General features: G+C 36.9%; 1 protein-coding gene across 4 annotated transcripts in view; it reads left to right on the top strand.

Moving 5' to 3' along the window:
• The window catches only part of MICU1 (mitochondrial calcium uptake 1), a 269,106-nt gene that overhangs the window by 75,746 nt on the left and 175,814 nt on the right, over positions 1-17,546 (top strand). For 3 of the 4 annotated variants that reach the window (XM_023547062.2, XM_064269703.1, XM_003408889.4), the window contains exon 5: positions 2,646-2,689. In XM_023547062.2, the coding sequence (XP_023402830.1) occupies positions 2,646-2,689 (44 nt within the window). Of the gene's footprint in view, positions 1-2,640; positions 2,690-17,546 lie in introns of those variants that run through there. The other variant, XM_023547063.2, reaches the window with a different exon arrangement.

Below are 17,546 nucleotides of genomic sequence, written 5' to 3'. Positions count from 1 at the left end.
CATTTTTTAGTTTTCTTGAGAATTTTCTTAAATTGCCCCCCCACCTCAGAGAATGGGTACATGGGGGTAAACTTCCTGTAGATGACTGAAAATGTTTTTAGTCTATCATACTACCTAATTAATTGTTGAATTGAATATAGTATTTACACTATTTTGAAAACCCTTCTTTCTCAGAAGTTTAAAAGCCTTTTGCACCATTGTTTTCTAGTGTCCAGTTTTACTTGTGAGACATCCCATTCCTTTATAAGTGACCAGAAAGTTTTTTTTCTGGAAACTTTTAAGATGTTATTTTGATAGTCTGAAATTTCACAAATACCTGCCAGTCGTAGATTAATTACTTTTGTGTGTGGCCTTTATAGCTATGGGCTTATAATTCCCACCCAGGTGATTGTATGGTAGGGTGATTTTGGCCTACCAGGGGAATTGGTCAGTTTTGCCTTAAAAGAGAGCCAATTCCAGAGCAAAGAGGAAAGCCCACTACCACCAAAGAAGGAGAGGCCCGCAGCAGAAACTGGCAGGAGAGACCTGCAGGAAACTGTGACGTGGGCTTCCTGGCCCAACGGAGAAAGAAAGCTTAGGGCCTTTGGGCAGAGGCTGAGGGCCAGGGAGAGGGGTGCCTGCAAGCACCATATGGGGAGAGGCTGTCCTGATGAAAGAACTGTATTCTGAGTGTTCTTGAGCCTGAATTGTGACTGTTACTTCCCTAATAAACACCATAATTTTGAGTATGGTCTGTGAGTTCTGTGTGGCCATTGCAATGAATTACCGAACCTAGCAGAGAGTGCCTTGGGTGGGATGATTGGTGTCAGAATTAGTAAAGATGGCAGAGAGAAAAGGCATGTCTGACCTCCACCTCATGAGAAGCAGCCTTGGGCTGTTGATCTTGATCTCCTTTCCCCTTGTGAGGATGAGTTCAGACACTGCCCTCAAGCTGTTTTTACACTGATAAAGCCTAGATACTTTTTTGTGCATCTTGTTTAGAACACTTGGTAAAAAAAAAAACCAAAACCCAGTTGCGGTTGAGTGGTGTCTGATTCATAGCAACCCTATAGGACAGAGGAGAACTGCCCCATAGAGTTTCCAAGGAGTGCCTGATGGATTCGAACTGCCAGCCTTTGGTTAACAGCTGTAGCAGTTAACCACTATGCCACCAGGGTTTCCAGAACACTTGGTAGGCCCTTTAAGTTTGTTGTCTTTCTTCAGCTTTTGAGAAGTTTTCAATGTATTTTTTTTTATTATTATTTTGAATTTCTTCCCTATTTCTGAATGGGAAAAAGTCATGTAGAATATTGGAGCTCCTAGATGGGGTCTCTATGTTTTCTACATTTCTCTCTTAGGTTTTCTTTTTTCCATGTTGTTGTCTTTTTGGTAGTGGTCTGGGAAGTTTCCTTATGCTAATCTTTTGATTAAAAAATATTTAAAATGGGAGGGAGACAGGCCACCTTAGTTTTAATTGTCTGAAACCCATCTGATTACTTATCATGGAAGCCTGTTCTGGCTTTGTGACTGTGATATCTTCTTGAATATCTGTGAGGTTACAAATTAAAATTGTTTTTAAATTACCTCCTGGGTCCTGAATTATCTGTTTATTTTGCAGTCAGTGGTTCAGTTCTTCAGGGCAATCTTCTCAAAGGTGAAGCACATTTCAGATAAAGAGAATGTAACCAAGCATGTGGAAGCAGAAGTGCAAAAAGCTTCCTCTGGGAGCAGTGATAATCTGATGATTGTAATGCTGTGGACATGACAAGATAAGGCCTGAACTAGCATGAATACAGTGAAAGCTGAGTGATTATGCAATAAAAATTAGTATAATTGAGAACTAATTTCTCCACTCTCAAAACTCCCACAGCACCCTCTTACTGAAGTCATTTGAAACTCCCTTATAATGTTAATGATTATGTCTACGTGTATGTCTCTCTGACTAAATGTGACTCAGGTCAGGAACTGTATTTTATTTACTTGTCCTTTTACAGATGTTTATGAATCAAGCACTGTTCCAAGTGTTAGGGATAGAGCAGTGAGCAAAGACAAAAAATCCCAGACACTCAAGTGCACTTCATGTATTTACTTATATCTTTCACAGTGCTCAAAACCTAATATTCAGTATCCCCAAGGTAAATATTTATTATTTAACCCTAATTGAAAAGATAATTTGAAGATAGCCTATTTCTTTCTGTTTATATGTGCTGTATAATTTCTTTTTGGTAGTGAACTTTTTTCTCTCCAACTTGATACAAAAAATTATTCTGCATTCAGATTAAGCCAATATCCCTCACCTTAATTAGAGGTAATAAGGCATCTTAATGTAATGAAATGTACACTGCTCTGGAGGAGTCTGGGGTTCCAGTTTGACTCTACTGTTAACTAGTTGAATAGGTTTGCACATGCAACTTTTACCTTCCTTACCCTCTCAGAGCCTTAGTTTTCTCATATGTAAAGTAATAAGGTTGGTATCTTTTAGTCCTGGCACTTTTCAGTCTGAAAAGTGGGACAAAATTTTTGTTTCTGTGGCCTTTGAATAAATGTTATAACTAAACCATCTAGTACATTTAATTGAATGGCTGAAAACAAAACTGAGAGCTGTAATTTTATGTTTCACTTGCTCTATATTCAGTGACTAAATATTTGTTTCTTCTCTTTTACAGACTTGGGCCTGGACCAGTATATAATCAAACGCTTTGATGGAAAGGTGAGAGAACTGTGATACTTGTGTACATATCCCATTGTTTACTAAGAAGATTTTAAAGTTCCTCCAGAATTATGTAGGGGAGATTCCTGAATACCTTTTGTTTATCTTATCAAAAAAGCATATTACTTAGTGTTAGGAGGCTTGTAAGTACCTTCAAATACTCTTACAGAAACGAAGGTCCTTCTCTATGTTTTCATACAAGATAGCTCTCCTGGGTTGCCTGCTATGTATCTTAAGGGCTGTTCCAGTGTATGTTGATGTTTGAGTGTTAACTCAATAGCTATCATGAAAATTAATAAGCCCACAATATTATATTTGCATTTCTTGCAAGGACACCTGTCTTCCTCAAACTTTCTGGTAATATATAGCAGTAATTCTAACTAGAAAATTACAAAGGTCCTTGCTAGTGCTTATGAAAGAATTATGAAGGCCACCCAGATTTTACATGTGTAAGTGCATTGTGTTTGCTTACAATTCTTTATGTATACCTAAATAAATCGTAGAGTAAATCCTTCTTAGGTATAGAAAATGGGACTTTCAGTTTTGTTATCTCATAAAGCAGTCAGTCAAACGTGTTTTTCCCTTTCAGGGTGAAATCTCCAAAAAGAAAAGGAAAGTGTTACACAGGGTCAGAAAGACAGCTAAAGGGTCAATTTTAAAGTCCAGGAAGAAAGCACATCAGAAAGAAGAAAAAGTCAAGCGTGGCTTTACAAAGCTTAAAATGGAGGAACTCAGAAGGAAAATCATGGAGTGGATGCAAAAGGCAGGATCACAAAAGAGGGTTTAGATTGGATAGAGGTCAGGGTTAGTGGACACTGATCTTGCAGAAATGTGTCGATACCTGCATCATTACATAAAACTATTTAACACTGGTAAAGTGAAGAGATGTGTGCTAAGTGCTTTCCACAAGTGGAAAGAATGAGTGGCTGCCTTAAGATATTAGAGATCTCAGCCAAGGCTACCTCCTGAAAGTTACCTTTCCCATTCAGGAGGCACAGTGCCTAAAATGCCTCTATCTTTGGGTATCCTCTTGTTTAAGTCACATATTCTAAAAGACAGGTGATCAGGAGAGAAAGGTCATTGAACTAAATGTTAGGAGACCTAGGTTTAGAGTCCTGGCTTGTTTTGGGTCAGACACCTCTGATCCTTGGTGTCTCTGCTTTATGTACTTTAATGAGGGGTGACTGTAGACCTGAATGTCAGAATCTGATTCCAGAGTCTCTAGCAGGTCAGGACCCTATCTTATCTCTCCTTGTGTCACTCAGAGTCCAGCATAGGCCTAGCACACAGGACGTGACCAATAAATGCTTGATGACTTGCAGAAAATCACTTAGTCAATTACATATTCCTTGGAAGTATGGTCATTAAGTCAATGATACAGCAGAATTAACTTCAAATTGCCTTTTTGATGACTTAAGGAATCTAGAGTAGCATGAGAATTCAGTCTTCCTCTGTAGTGTGTATGTCAACCTGAAAACATGTAAAGAAGTTGAATAAATCCAAGTTCAGTAGCAGATTTACGTGTTATAAGAGGAATTTCCATTCCTAGAGATCTGTCGAATACAAAATCCCTATATGGTAATTGATGTTTCATATATGGTCTTTAATTTTTTTCTTGCTTTGGCCCAGTAATGTCCACTTGATGCTAAAAATTTGCAGCTTTTGGCATGACTTTTAGGTTCAATCTTTGTTTTACTTGTATTAGATTTATGAGCTCTACATTTATCATTAGTGTCATTGGCATTTTTTTAATTTCCGCTTATTTGTATAAAATAGCAAGAGTAAAACGCAATAAAACATTAAAGTATTTGAGTATGCTCCTTGACGTGGAAACAAAAATGGTAGAGCTTCTGTGTTTGGAAGGCAGGCTGATAGGTTGTAGTTGTAAATGCTTATTTGTTCACTGATGCATAAAATTCAGAAATTGGGGTATGAAAGGAAACATACAGGGATATAAACATGTAACGTGTGGAAGTGTGACTTGTATAAAAGTCAACCATATGAAAGTTGACTTCATGCTGTCAGGAGAACAAGTTCTGAAAAAGAAAAATCGAGAACTCACATGAGGAGCTGTAGAATGGACCAGTGACCTTGAGCCAGCTTATCCCCTAGTGAGAAGTGAACAAGCCAGAATTGCCTTTCATCCACATATGCATGTAAAATTCCTTTGCCAGATTCTTCATCTAAGTTCTATATTAATTTCCATGACATACATTCTGGAGGTCTTGTTTTGAAGCTGAGACTGGGCTTCTTGAAGAGGATTTTTTTTTTTTAATAATTTTTATTGTGCTTTAGGTGAAAATTTGCAAATCAAGTCAGTCTGTCACATGTAAGCTTATATACACCTTACTCCATACTCGCATTTACTCTCCCCCAATGAGTCAGCCCGCTCTCTCCTTCCAGTCTCTCCACTCCCTCCTTCCAGTCTCTCCACTCCCTCCTTCCAGTCTCTCCACTCCCTCCTTCCAGTCTCTCCACTCCCTCCGTCCAGTCTCTCCTTTCCTGACCATTTTGCCAGTTTCTAACCCTCTCTACCCTCCCATCTCCTCTTGAAGAGGATTTTTAAACTGAGCTCACCTCTGATTTGTCTTTACAAATTGTCTTTTATTTCATATGATGTTTAAGAAAGTAGTTTCTGTACTTTTGACCTATTTTAAAACCTTCTTTATTATGTATGAAGAGCACAACATGCATTGAATGCTTGATCAGTTTGGAAGTTTTTCCAGAGTTTTTTATGTATGAAGTCCTTCACGTGGTAATTTTAAGAATCAAGGCTGCTTCTTCTGTCAGTCTTATTACTTTCCTCTGAATCTTCATAACCCTTGTTATCTCAGTCAGAAAATTTTAATTCTTAAAAAGCAGTTTCTAGGTTATATAAATCCTAAGGACAGTTTCCTGTTGAAAAACAGATTTGTGTGATAATTATTGTAATTGGTGTGATAAATTTAAAAAGCTAACACCCTAGAGAAATTTGCTTTTAAATTTGTTTTGATTTTTAAATGAGCTTTCTAATTTTCTTTTTTTTTTTTTTAAACTTGGAAGAGAAACTAGTTGTGAACTGCTTAAAGGCAGAATTATTCACTCCCGTCATCTTGGCCCCCATTGTTTTTTCATCATCATTTACCAGTAACAAATGCTTTGATAACACTAACTTATTCCGTTGTCTTCTAATGGAAATACACTCGAGGCTTTTTGTCACTGAAAGCAAGAACAAATGTGAAAATAATATTTTGTTTTCCTGGGGTGTTTTCTCAGCTGCATTTGAATTTCATAGACCCTCTAGATGCAAAATAGAGAAGAATGGACCGACCGGTACTAACATATAATTGCTTTGGTAACTGTTACCATTTCTCCTGTTTAACTGAGTGGAAAATTCCCTGGAGAAATAAACAAAATTTCTCTATTTTAGCAGATAGCCAATGAAATTGGATTTAAGTAGTTTTTTAGTTTTGAAGAGAATCTTTTTTAGAGTCCAACTCTACCTTATGTTTTTAAATGTATTCTAATTCCTTACTGTAAGGATACTAGCAATTTCCTTTGTAGAAAAGTCATGAAATCCATTATTTTTGGCACCTGCTTCATCAAAATATATTTCAAAACAATCTACCAATACAGGACTTGTATAAAGAATAGTTAGCAGCATATTTAATGGCCTTTGGTCTTCAGAACATATTTTGTAGATAAGTGATACTTTTAAAAATATTCTACTAGCATTAAAAATTAATAAACCTCAAAATCTTGAAGAATTCAGATTTTCTCTTAGAGGATTTTTAAATCATTGTAAGCAGCTTATTAGCACTACTATAGAGATGATAGTACAGAATATGGTCTGGCTTTTGTTATAGTATAATGTCAAAGATTTTTATAAAAATGTACACACACCCATATCCATGTATTCTCCTTATGACTTGTTAATGCAGTCATTTCATGAATTTTGGATTCTTTAATGAAAACCATATTTTTTCTTGGTTTAATTTTTTATCATCCAGTAATGTGGCCTATAAACATTTCCAAGTGGAGCCTTTGTCCTGTCTCACTGTCAGATATTTCTTTCATTTAATCGTTAAGTTGCTGTCTTTTATTGGTTGTGATTTATCTGAAGTGGTTTGTATCCTTTTAATTATCCAATGTTCCCTTACCCCTCCCTTTTTTTAACCTCAGCAAACCAAAGACAGAAATTATGTTTTGTATTTTCAGTTCCTGTTGCATATAGCAGACAACCTTGTCCAAATCAAACACCAGGCTTTTCTTTAAAAGAGTCCCAGGAGGTAAAGTTGTTTCTCGCACAGTGACTATCAGCTTCCATATCTCTGACTCAGTAATCCCGCCTTTCTCTCTCCTAAGAACGATAAATCCCATATCCTATTTTTAAGTAAGATCAAATTGCCTACTGAAACTAATCATTCATTGTTATCATCCCACCATTTATTTCTTTTTTAGAGAATAGACTTGTTATTTTTCCCTCCGTGCCGATTCTCCCGTTTCCCCAGCTCCCCCCTGAATATTTCAGAAACACTACCTCTGAATTCAGCTTTTTCATTATTTGTAATTACAGCCCTTTAGGATCTTAATGAGCTCTCCAATTTGGAGGAAGGAATTCACATTTTTTTTTCTTTCCATCTTCTTTATGATTTCTTGTTCACGTTGAATAGGAAAACATTTTATATCAAATAGCAATGAAGTATTGTCCTCATTCAGGTAAAAGAGATAAAAGTATATGATCAAAACCTAAAAAAGGAAGTATTGATTATGGTGTTCATAACAAAAAAGATGATCAACAGAGAAAAAGATGAGAAATCAAAGCTTTAATACATATAACCAAATGCTCTTAATTGTTCGCCAGGTAGAAGTTCTAGTTAAAATACTGATAAATCAGTTTTAAATGTCCATTCCCTCTGGGGGAAGGCTTTCATTCACCCACATGTGGGTACGTTTTTTTCCTGTAATGTAATTGTCTCGGTGCTTTATTTGAGTAGTGATTATTTACTTCATGTCAACATAAAACATGAATCTGGAATAAGGTCAAGTATAGTACTACTCCTTGATACGTAGAATGAACTATGGTTGCCAACCAAAAGGTCGGCAGTTCAAATCTACCACCTGCTTTTTCAAAACCCTGTGGGGCAGTTCTGCTCTGTCCTATGGGGTCAGTATGTGTCAGAATCATCTGGACAGTATGTGCTGCAGATGCAGGTCAAGGAAATTTAAATTAAGAGAATGAGGACTAAAGCTCTCATGGGACGGGGTTTGATGAATCTTCACAAACTGAGTTGCTTAAATTCTGTTTAAATTTAGATAGTAGATTATGATGTTCTTATGATATGTAATTTTACATTGTTAATTAACCCCTTCTGTCTCTCTCACAGCTTCTAGAGATTTTTAAATTAAGTCCAAATTCTTGATAAATTAAAATATTTATTCAGGTTTTTCTGTTGATAAATATGAATATATAGAAAGAAGTTTGTTTTTGCTTGTGAGTATTTTTCCATTTGTTCTGTCAGGTCAATCTTTAGAGTTTATCACTTATATTCTCTTTCTTTTATAATATTCTTGCTTTAAAAAGGAAAAGTATAACAAAATCCAAAAGAATGCACAAACAATTTCAACTCCTTCAAGCCAGAAGTTCCCCCCAAATATTTGATAGCCTCATGTTATTTTGGGGTGACATTTTAGCCCCTTTTTAAAATCCCATTAATTAACTCAGTGATTATTGTTGGTTTCCCTTTCAGGTTTAAAAGTGAAATTGTTGAATGAAAAATGCTTGGCTCTATTTGCCTTTTGAGGCAATTATAACCAATAATAATAATACAAAAAAGATTAGTTTAAGCTTATTGTTTATTATGTGCCAGCCACTGTTCTAAGTGCTTACGTATAATAACTCATTTAATCCACGCAACTACTCTCTTAGATAGGTAACTAGTCTTATCATCATTTTACAGATCAAGAAATGAAGACGCACAAAAGTTAAATAATTAGCCTGAGATCATACGCCTAAAGAGTGGTAGAGCCAGAATTCCAAATTGGCTCTACTCTCTTAACTACTATTGTGTACCAGCTTTTAGTTATCTAAGCAATTTGCTTGTATGACTTATTTGTAAATTGGCATTTCTTTTATCAGATAGTGTTTTTTTTTTTTACTACCTTAATGTAATTTGCTCAAAATAAGAGTTGTTGAAGTCGGTCTCTTCTGCTTTGATAAAATGAGGTTTGTTGTTGTTTGGTGCCATCAAGTCGGTTTCAACTCGTAGTGACGCTATGAACAACAAAACAAAACACTGCCTGGCCCTGTGCCATTTTAACAACCATTGCTGTGTTCAAGCCCATTATTGCAGCCACCGTGTCAATCTATATCATTGAGGTTCTTCCTCTTTTTTGCTGACCCTGTACTTTACCAAGCATGATGTCCTTCTCCAGGGATTGGTCCCTCCTGGTAACACGTCCAAAGTACATGAGACAAAGTATCATCATCCTCACTTCTAAGGAGCATTCTGGCTGTACTTCTTCCAAGACAGATTTCTTTGTTCTCTTGGCAGCTCACGGTATATTCAATATTCTTCGTCAACACCATAATTCAAAGGCATCAATTCTTCTTCAGTCTTCCTTATTCATTGTCTAGCTTTCACTTGCATATGAAACAATTGAAAATACCATGGCTTGGGTCAGGCACACCTTAGTCCTCAAAGTGACAGCTTTGCTTTTTAACACTTTAAAGAGACCTTTTGCAGCCCATTTGCCCAATGCAATGCATCGTTTGTTTTCTTGACTGCTGCTTCCATGGACGTTGGTTGTGAATCCAAGTAAAATGAAATCCTTAACAACTTCAGTCTTTTCTCCGTTTATCGTAAGGTTGCTTATTGGTCCAGTTGTGAGGATTTTTGTTTTCTTTATGTAGAAGTGTAATCCATATGGAAGGCTGTGGTCATTCATCTTCATCAGTAAGTGCTTCAAGTCTTCTTTCAGCAAGCAAGGTTGTGTCATTTGCATACCACAGGTCATTAATGAGGCTTCCTCCAATCCTGGTGCCACATTCTTCTTCATGTAGTCCAGCATCTCGGATTATTTGCTCAGTGTACAGATTGAATATCTATGGTAGAAACCCATAATAACCGGAAAAACCACATACTATTTCATTTTAAAGAAAGCAGATAAGATGTAGACAAATTTTAACACCTGAAGTTAGAAGTCAGAATGTCAACTGCAATGTTGTTTGCTCCGTCATTTTGTCATATACCATGAGCACCAATTGGCATTTTAAAAAGTGCTATGTCTTTTTTTTTTTTTTTTTAATTAATTTAAGCCATCACTTGTAAAGTGAGTACTGTCATCTGTGTTTGAAAAATTGGACCTTTACTGATCAGGATAAATAAGTAGAGAAAATAATTTTTCTTTTACAAACTAAATTTATTTACTCTACCTTCTCAATTATTGATGAGCTTGTGTGTTAAATATAGCCATCATTTGAATGGGGCTACCTACTTGTTATTAGGTGCCGTCAAGTTCATTCCCATTCATAGTGACCTCGTTCGTGTACAACAGAAGGAAACACTGCCTGGTCCTGTGCCATCCTCACAATGGTTGCTGTGTTTGAGCCCATTGTTTCAGCCACTGTGTCAGTCCGGCTAGTCGAGGGTCTTCCTCTTTTTCGCTGACTCTCTACCTTACAAAGAATGATGTCCTTCTCCAAGGACTGGTCCCTCCTGATAACATGTCCAAAGCTCATGAGACAAAGTCTTGTCATCCTTGCTTCTAAGGAACATTCTGGCTGTACTTCTTCTAAGACAGATTTGTTCATTCTTCTGGCAGTCCATGGCATAGTCAATATTCTTCACCAACACCATAATCCAAAGGCATCAATTCTTCAGTCTTCGTTATTGTTCAGTTTTTACATGCAGATGAGGCAATTGAAAATATCATGGCTTGGGTCGGGTGCACACTAGTCCTCAAAGTGACATCTTCGCTTTTCGACCCTTTAAGGAGGTCTTTTGCAGCAGATTTGCCCTTTATACTCATTGTAGTGCTTATAGTCAGTCTTTATATTAGTCCCTGCTTGGTGCAAATGGTTAACTCGCTTGCTGCTAACCAAACGATTGGTGGTTTGAGTCCTCCCAGAGGCACCTCAGAAAAAAGCCCTCATGATCGATCTACTTCTGAAAACTCAGCCATTGAAAACCCTGTGGAGCACAGTTCTACTCTGACACACGTGGGGTCACCATGAGTCAGCACCAACTGGGCAGCAACTGGTTTCATACTAGGAAACATTTAGGATGTAATTACCAACGTGAGCTCAGTTACCGATTCAACATTTCAGGAATTCCTTTGACACCTGCTGGGGTTTTCTGTTTTTATTTTTAGTCACAGATTTTTTCATCTTCCTTCTTTCTCATCCAAGTTCTTTAAATTATTTCTTTATCAGAAATAATTTGATCAGTAAGTGCTCCAAGCCCTCTTCACTTCTGGTCAGGATTTCTGGCAGGTGTTGACTCAACAACATGTGCTGTAATTAATGCTTCCTTCTCATGAAGTTCTTCAAATTATTTTCAAAACATTTTCTCACCCTTTGCTCTTCTTTCACATTAGCGACCTTTGTTCTTTACACACCATAACCCTAAGAAAATCTGATCTGTGGCATCTGTCCTATGAAGTATTTTCCAAGGGATTTCCATTTTGAGCAGTTAACTCAGTATCTGACAACTGTGTGTATATGATTGGTGGATGTTATAAAGTGTGCTGAACTAGGCATGAAAAATACAGTGTTGTGGCTAGATGTTAATAACAGGAGAAACAGGGTACAAGAGGGAGGACTGTTTATGGGAACTCTCTGTGCTCTCTGCCCAATTTTTCTGTAAACCAAAAACTGCTCAAAAAAATAACATCTGTTAACAGAGAGATAGGGAAGCCCTGCATGCCAGCCCAGTGCACTGCCTCCAACCTGTATTTTCAACACCCCCTCCCAAATAAAAGATACAGTCTTGTAGATTGCTATACTTCTTAGTGTGTAATACAGCAGAATGAAGTGTGGACTTTGGATACAGACAAACCTATGTTCATATAGGCTCTGCCACATTCTCGATGGATAACCTCTCTGACTGTCAATTACCTTGTCAGTAAAATTGAGACAATAGTAAAGTATCTGGCTCTACAGATTGTAGCTATTTTACATGACTTTGAGCCCTTTACTCAATTTCTGAAAGGAGTTAGCTGCTATCATATGTATTCTTTCTAGGTTTGTGTGAAGTGCTAGAATAGCACAATTGCTCTCTACACGGTTGGCTCTTTCCTTCCTGGTTCATTCAGCTATAAAAATCTCTCCTGTACTATCTTATAATGAGCAATTGGCCCAGGTTAATTAGCTAGTCCATTAACTGAAGAGAGACCTCTGGTTTGGCTTCTCATATCCTAGCTGTCGAGAGTTCACAGAGATTCACCTTACCCCTGTGCTGGAAAACCTTTGGGCCCCTGTCACATCATCTCTTGCCATGGACTTGTAAATTGCTAGTAGCGTATATTTTTCAGCAAGGAATCGTTCCCATGCTACAAAGCTTGGTTGGAGAAGGATGGTAAATTCAGGTCAAATTTTATTTCACAGCCAGTGAAGTATTTTTTTTTTTAATCTTTAAACTTATTTGAAATTTGGAGATATTTTAGAGTGGTACCCAGCTAAATTATCTAACCTAAATCGCCTCATCAAATGCCAGCCTCCATGATGGCTGAGTTTTTATTACTAATGTGGATGGCACTTTATTTAGTACAACAGAATTTTGGAAGAGGACTATTTCCACGTGGCTGTTCCGAATTTCTCCGTAGAGTAGGTACTAATGCCCTAAACGCATCCAAGTTCAGTTGCCTGTGTGTTAACATGGATGTTAAAACAACTAATTTGCCATGAAGTTAAAAATATATATCCATGAAAAGATAGTGAGGCATCTTAATAAGAAAGCTTAATTAGAGAAATGCTTTAACTACCCACGGGAGGGAAAAAAATGAAATGTTTACTTTTCTTTAAGACACAAGTGACTCTTCATGTATTTTCTTTTTATAGGAAGAGAAAGTTTTCTACAACTGTGTATTCATTTTGTGGTGGTTAGGAACTGAGTTTTAACTGTGCCTAGCAGATAATATATAAAACATTTCTATGTGTTCCGCATTTCCTGTTCCCCGATGTTCGGTGATTTTATTACAGGTGTTAATGTTTTGTAGTATGTGTATTTGATTCAGGGGTTTTGTTCATATAATCAATGTCGATTTTTTTTTTTTTTCTTTTTCCCATCTTCTGATCAGGATTTCTGGCAGGTATTGACTCAGCAGCATGTGCTTTAAATTAATTAATGCTCTGAAATCCGTAGTGATGCTTCAGGGACAAAGGTTCAGTGCATGCTCATGTCCTTCCCCTGCTCCCTTCAGAATAACTCTGTTCTGTCGCTTTACATTAACATACTTTGTCTTTAATACGACAGTTCAAACACCGCACACGTCCTTGAGAATATAGAACCCAGCATAATTTAAAAGGACGTTTTCCACACTAGGAGTTACACAAAAGATCAGGAAGCTTTGTTTTAATCACTATTTTCTATAAGGTATAGTCAATGAATTGGGTGGTTTAAATAGTCTTATTTGAGGTGCCATGTGCCTAGTTGAACTGTTACCTGGAATAATGAGAGCAACAACAGTAACTTTAAGTGAAAAAATAGTAGATTTTTTTAAAGTTGTTATATGTAAAAAAAAAACAAACCCAGTACCATCGAGTCGATTCCAACTCATAGTGACCCTATAGGACAGAGTAGAACTGCCCCACAGAGTTTCCAAGGAGTGCCTGGCGGATTCGAACTGCCGACCCTTTATTTAGCAGCCGTAGCACTTAACCACTACGCCACCAGGGTTTCCAAGTTGTATGTAGTAAATACAAATAAGCAGTTGCTTAGCACTTTGCTCAGTAAAATGGCTTAAGGGGAGACAGAACATTTAGAAAGACCCCATTACTTTTTTTTTAGCTAATCAGTGACTTTAACTGGGAAAAGCAAGCAAACACATGGAGAAAACCATGAAAAAGAATGTAAGTTTTGGGCTGCTGGGAAAGGAGAATTTCAAGGACACTCTTAAAACGTACTTTTTAAATTGGTCTTTGAGAGCTCTGACTCTTTTATTGCAGCTTATAAGTTATTAAAATTTATTAATTTTTAAAAAATTACTCTTGGCATTTCTGATGGTTGGCAGTCTTAGAGCTGTAAATTAAACTGAATTTAAAACATTTTATAGTTTAAAATAACTAACGATACAGTTAATGAAGATCACAACATATTTTTTATTTTTACAGTACATTTTTTCTGTGCTTCCTTGTTTTTAAGATGGGATATATTTTTAGTAGCCCCCATACCAAACAGGAAACCCTGGTGGCATAGCAGTTAAGGTTTAGGTTTGGCTGCTAACCAGAAGGCCGACAGTTCGAATCCACGAGGCGCTCCTTGGAAACTCTATGGGGGCAGTTCTAGTCTGTCCTATAGAGACGCTATGAGTCGAAATTGATTGGACAGCAATGGGTTTGGTTTTTTGTTTTTTTAAATACCAAATGAGTTACAAGGAGAGGGAGGAAATGAGAGATTTACTTGGCATACATATGGCTAAGTAAAACTGTCTTCCTGTGTATCTTCTGTAACAAACCGACAAATAATTAAACAATTATGGCAAAAGAATTATTGATAACCCCCTTATCTGTGTGTCTAATCCTGGAGATTATATTTATAGCACAACTATCATGAAGGATGCTAAGAAGAATAAATCAGTTTAGAAGCTAACATCTGTGATTGAGGAAGACCACTTCTAGTTCTCTAATTATGGTAGGACAGTTTGCAAGAGGCGGCTAAAAACTCTTGCTCTCTTTTGATAATTGTCTGCCTTTCCTTGGTTAGGTCCCCTTACCCGAAAGTGAGTAGAGAAGAGAGGTAGGAAATCGTAAATGCTTGGAAGCCTGCGGCTCCTGCAGCTCCTAGTAGCTGAACACTATAGGTGACAGAGCACCAGTATTCTGTACACTTTCACTATTGAAACTAGTATTCTTTGCTGATCAAAGATTGAAAATCAAGTTAACTGTCTTCTTAATATCTTGTGAATAAGCATTTTATGTGTGAATAAGCTTTTTATATTAAATAACAGCTTTTTCTCTTAGCATAGATGCTGTGGGAATTATCTGTTTTGGGTTCCATAAATAGCAGTCATTTTGGTGGTACTAGTATGAATCCTTTAAACTTCCAGAGGCCAATGAGCAGCTCCTTTATAGAAGTGACTTTCTCGCTTGCTTCCTTGAAGGAATTTGTCCTGTGCATGTCAAGTTCCTTTTGCCTGTGAAGAGTCTGGGATCATTTTGTTTTCCCGGTAGCCTAGAGTGCTGTCCTTCAGATGCAGCTTATTAATGGTGTGAAATACTCATTATATTGCTGTGAGGAGTATCCATAATGTCTCTTTCCAGTCTCTGCGTTCCACCATTACTAAACTCTGTTGATTTAACCCTTTTGATTATTCAGGTTTGAAATAAGAAACAATAATGTAATCATTAAGTACCCCAAAAGAAATTGTAGTTTCCTTGGTTGTCCCAAATATTCAGACTCAATCATAAATGCATTTTTATATTAGATCCTGTTGTGTTTGAATTTGGGGTCAGCCGAACCCATTTGATTTATCATTGTTGATTTGAAGGCATAAACATGATTAATCATTACATTTCTAACACCTTCATGTTTAGCTTTTTCATCATAAAGCAAGATTTGAAATTCACTTTGGTATAAGAGGACTTGGATCCAGACAGATTTCCTTTTTGCACTATTTTAGCATGTTTTAAGGTCACACGAATCAATTTTTATGAAAGCTAATCAAAACAATTTATTTCTCCTCTTATTCTGGTAAAATGGGTTCTCAACTTAGCCAAAATATAAGTTGATGACCTTTGGTTGTGGATAATGTGTGAGGATAGTTCTTGCTTTGCATATTTGTCTTTGGTATATAAATAAAGTTCATCGATTATGGATTAATCTGACACCTATTAATAAAACTATAAGGAATCATTGTATTCTTGAAGTGTTGATGCTTGTTTTGAAAATTAATAAAATATGCGTTTGAACAAGTCAAACCATAAAGTAAGTTATGTGCCCCTACATCATTGGCTCAAACCTTCTAATCAATTTCAAGTTAGTTGATACAGGAGCCCTTGTGGCACAGTGGTTAAGAGCTCTACTGCTAAACAAATGGTCAGCAGTTCAAACCCACCAGCTGCTCTGTGGGAGAAAGATGTGGCAGTCAACTTCCGTAAAGATTCCAGCCTTGTAAACCCTATGGGGCAGTTCTGCTCTGTCCTACAGGGTCACGATGCGTCAGAATCAACTCCACAGCAATGGGTTTGATAGTTGATACAAGCTAAGCCCCAAGGTTAATATTTTACAATAGTGAACAATGTTTTTCTTAAAAAAACACTCAGTTTTTAGAAACTGCAAACAATATAGATACCTGATGTATTCTTATGCATTTGATACACAGTAGCATAACGGCTACTAGCATGGGCCCTGGAATCAGACCATGTTCTGGTGTGCCGCTTAATAGAATTCTTACCTTGAACTACTTAATTTCTCTCAACCTCAGTTTTCTCAGCTGTAAAGTGCAGGTAATAATATTACCTACCTCACAGATTTGTAGTGAGGACTAAAACAGTTAATACAGATATAAAGTGCTTATTATGCCTTTAATGGTCAGTGGTGTTCACGGGATGCCTAGAGATGTTTGGTTTCAAGATGGATTTTAAAATCCTTCTTCTAGAGGGTTTCCTAGGAGATAGTATAAATCAAGAGTGTGAACCAAACCAAACCCATTGCTGTTGAGTCGATTCTGACTCATAGCGACCTTGTAAAGAAGAGTCTTTTTGTTTTTGTTATTATGGTGCATTGTTTCTTGTAATAATTTTTTTCCAAATGGAAGAAGTTGAAACTATTATACTGATTTCTTTCTCAAAAATGTGTACCTCAGGTCGTTTTTACATTAAGTGGCAGAGAAGCCTTTTATAATCCATGTCACCCAATATTGACCTATTTGAGTGGCCAAAGTTCAAAATTAAATTGTTAGGTTTAGGTCACAGACGATCCATAATGATAAAACATAGACTCCACTTCCCCAGAGCTACTTTGAAGCAAGTGTGCAGGTATAATGTCAGAGAAAATTAATAGAATTGAAGATTTTCCCCTTGTAGGATTTTGATAATACCTCATCAGATATTGAAATAAATCACTTCAGTGAAGTTGGACCATTTCCTTGGGAGTTAATGATATTCCAGTAGAGTTTTTGAGTTTTTCTTACAGCTTTAATCAAACCTTCTGCCATTGCTTTTTTAAACATCTCATTAGTATCCATTTTCTTTGCGGCCATCTAGTTAATGACATGGGAAAGCATTTGCATTCTAGGTGTTTTGGAGTTGTTTTTAGACCCTAATCCAGAACCCAGTGCTGTCGAGTTGTTTCCAACTCATAGCGACCCTATAGGAAGGTGGTTAAAATTGGGACTGAAAAGAGAATTGCTTTCTGGCAGAGTGCAGTTTACAGTGTCTTAAGCATTCACCTTCTGCAGTGTGTTGCACAGGAATTTATGTTTGTTTGGCTCAAAAGCAATATTACTTTTCAAAAAGCTGGAAGGAAATTGAGGCAAGAGAAGGAACCACTCTAATTTAGAAGCATCGCAATTTAATTTTCATCTGACATTTTCCCAAATTCTCCTTTCTACAACTTCAGGGATGAGAGCAGGGAGGAAGAGCAACACATATTTTAACTGTGCAACATTTTCTGTTAGGTTGGGAATACTGTGATTGCTTAAGATGGGTATCTTACCA

The sequence above is a fragment of the Loxodonta africana genome, chromosome 16, assembly GCF_030014295.1.
Source record: "Loxodonta africana isolate mLoxAfr1 chromosome 16, mLoxAfr1.hap2, whole genome shotgun sequence".
NCBI lineage: Eukaryota > Metazoa > Chordata > Mammalia > Proboscidea > Elephantidae > Loxodonta > Loxodonta africana.
The sequence above is the reverse complement of the archived record's forward strand: the minus strand, read 5'-3'. Positions and strand labels throughout refer to the sequence as shown.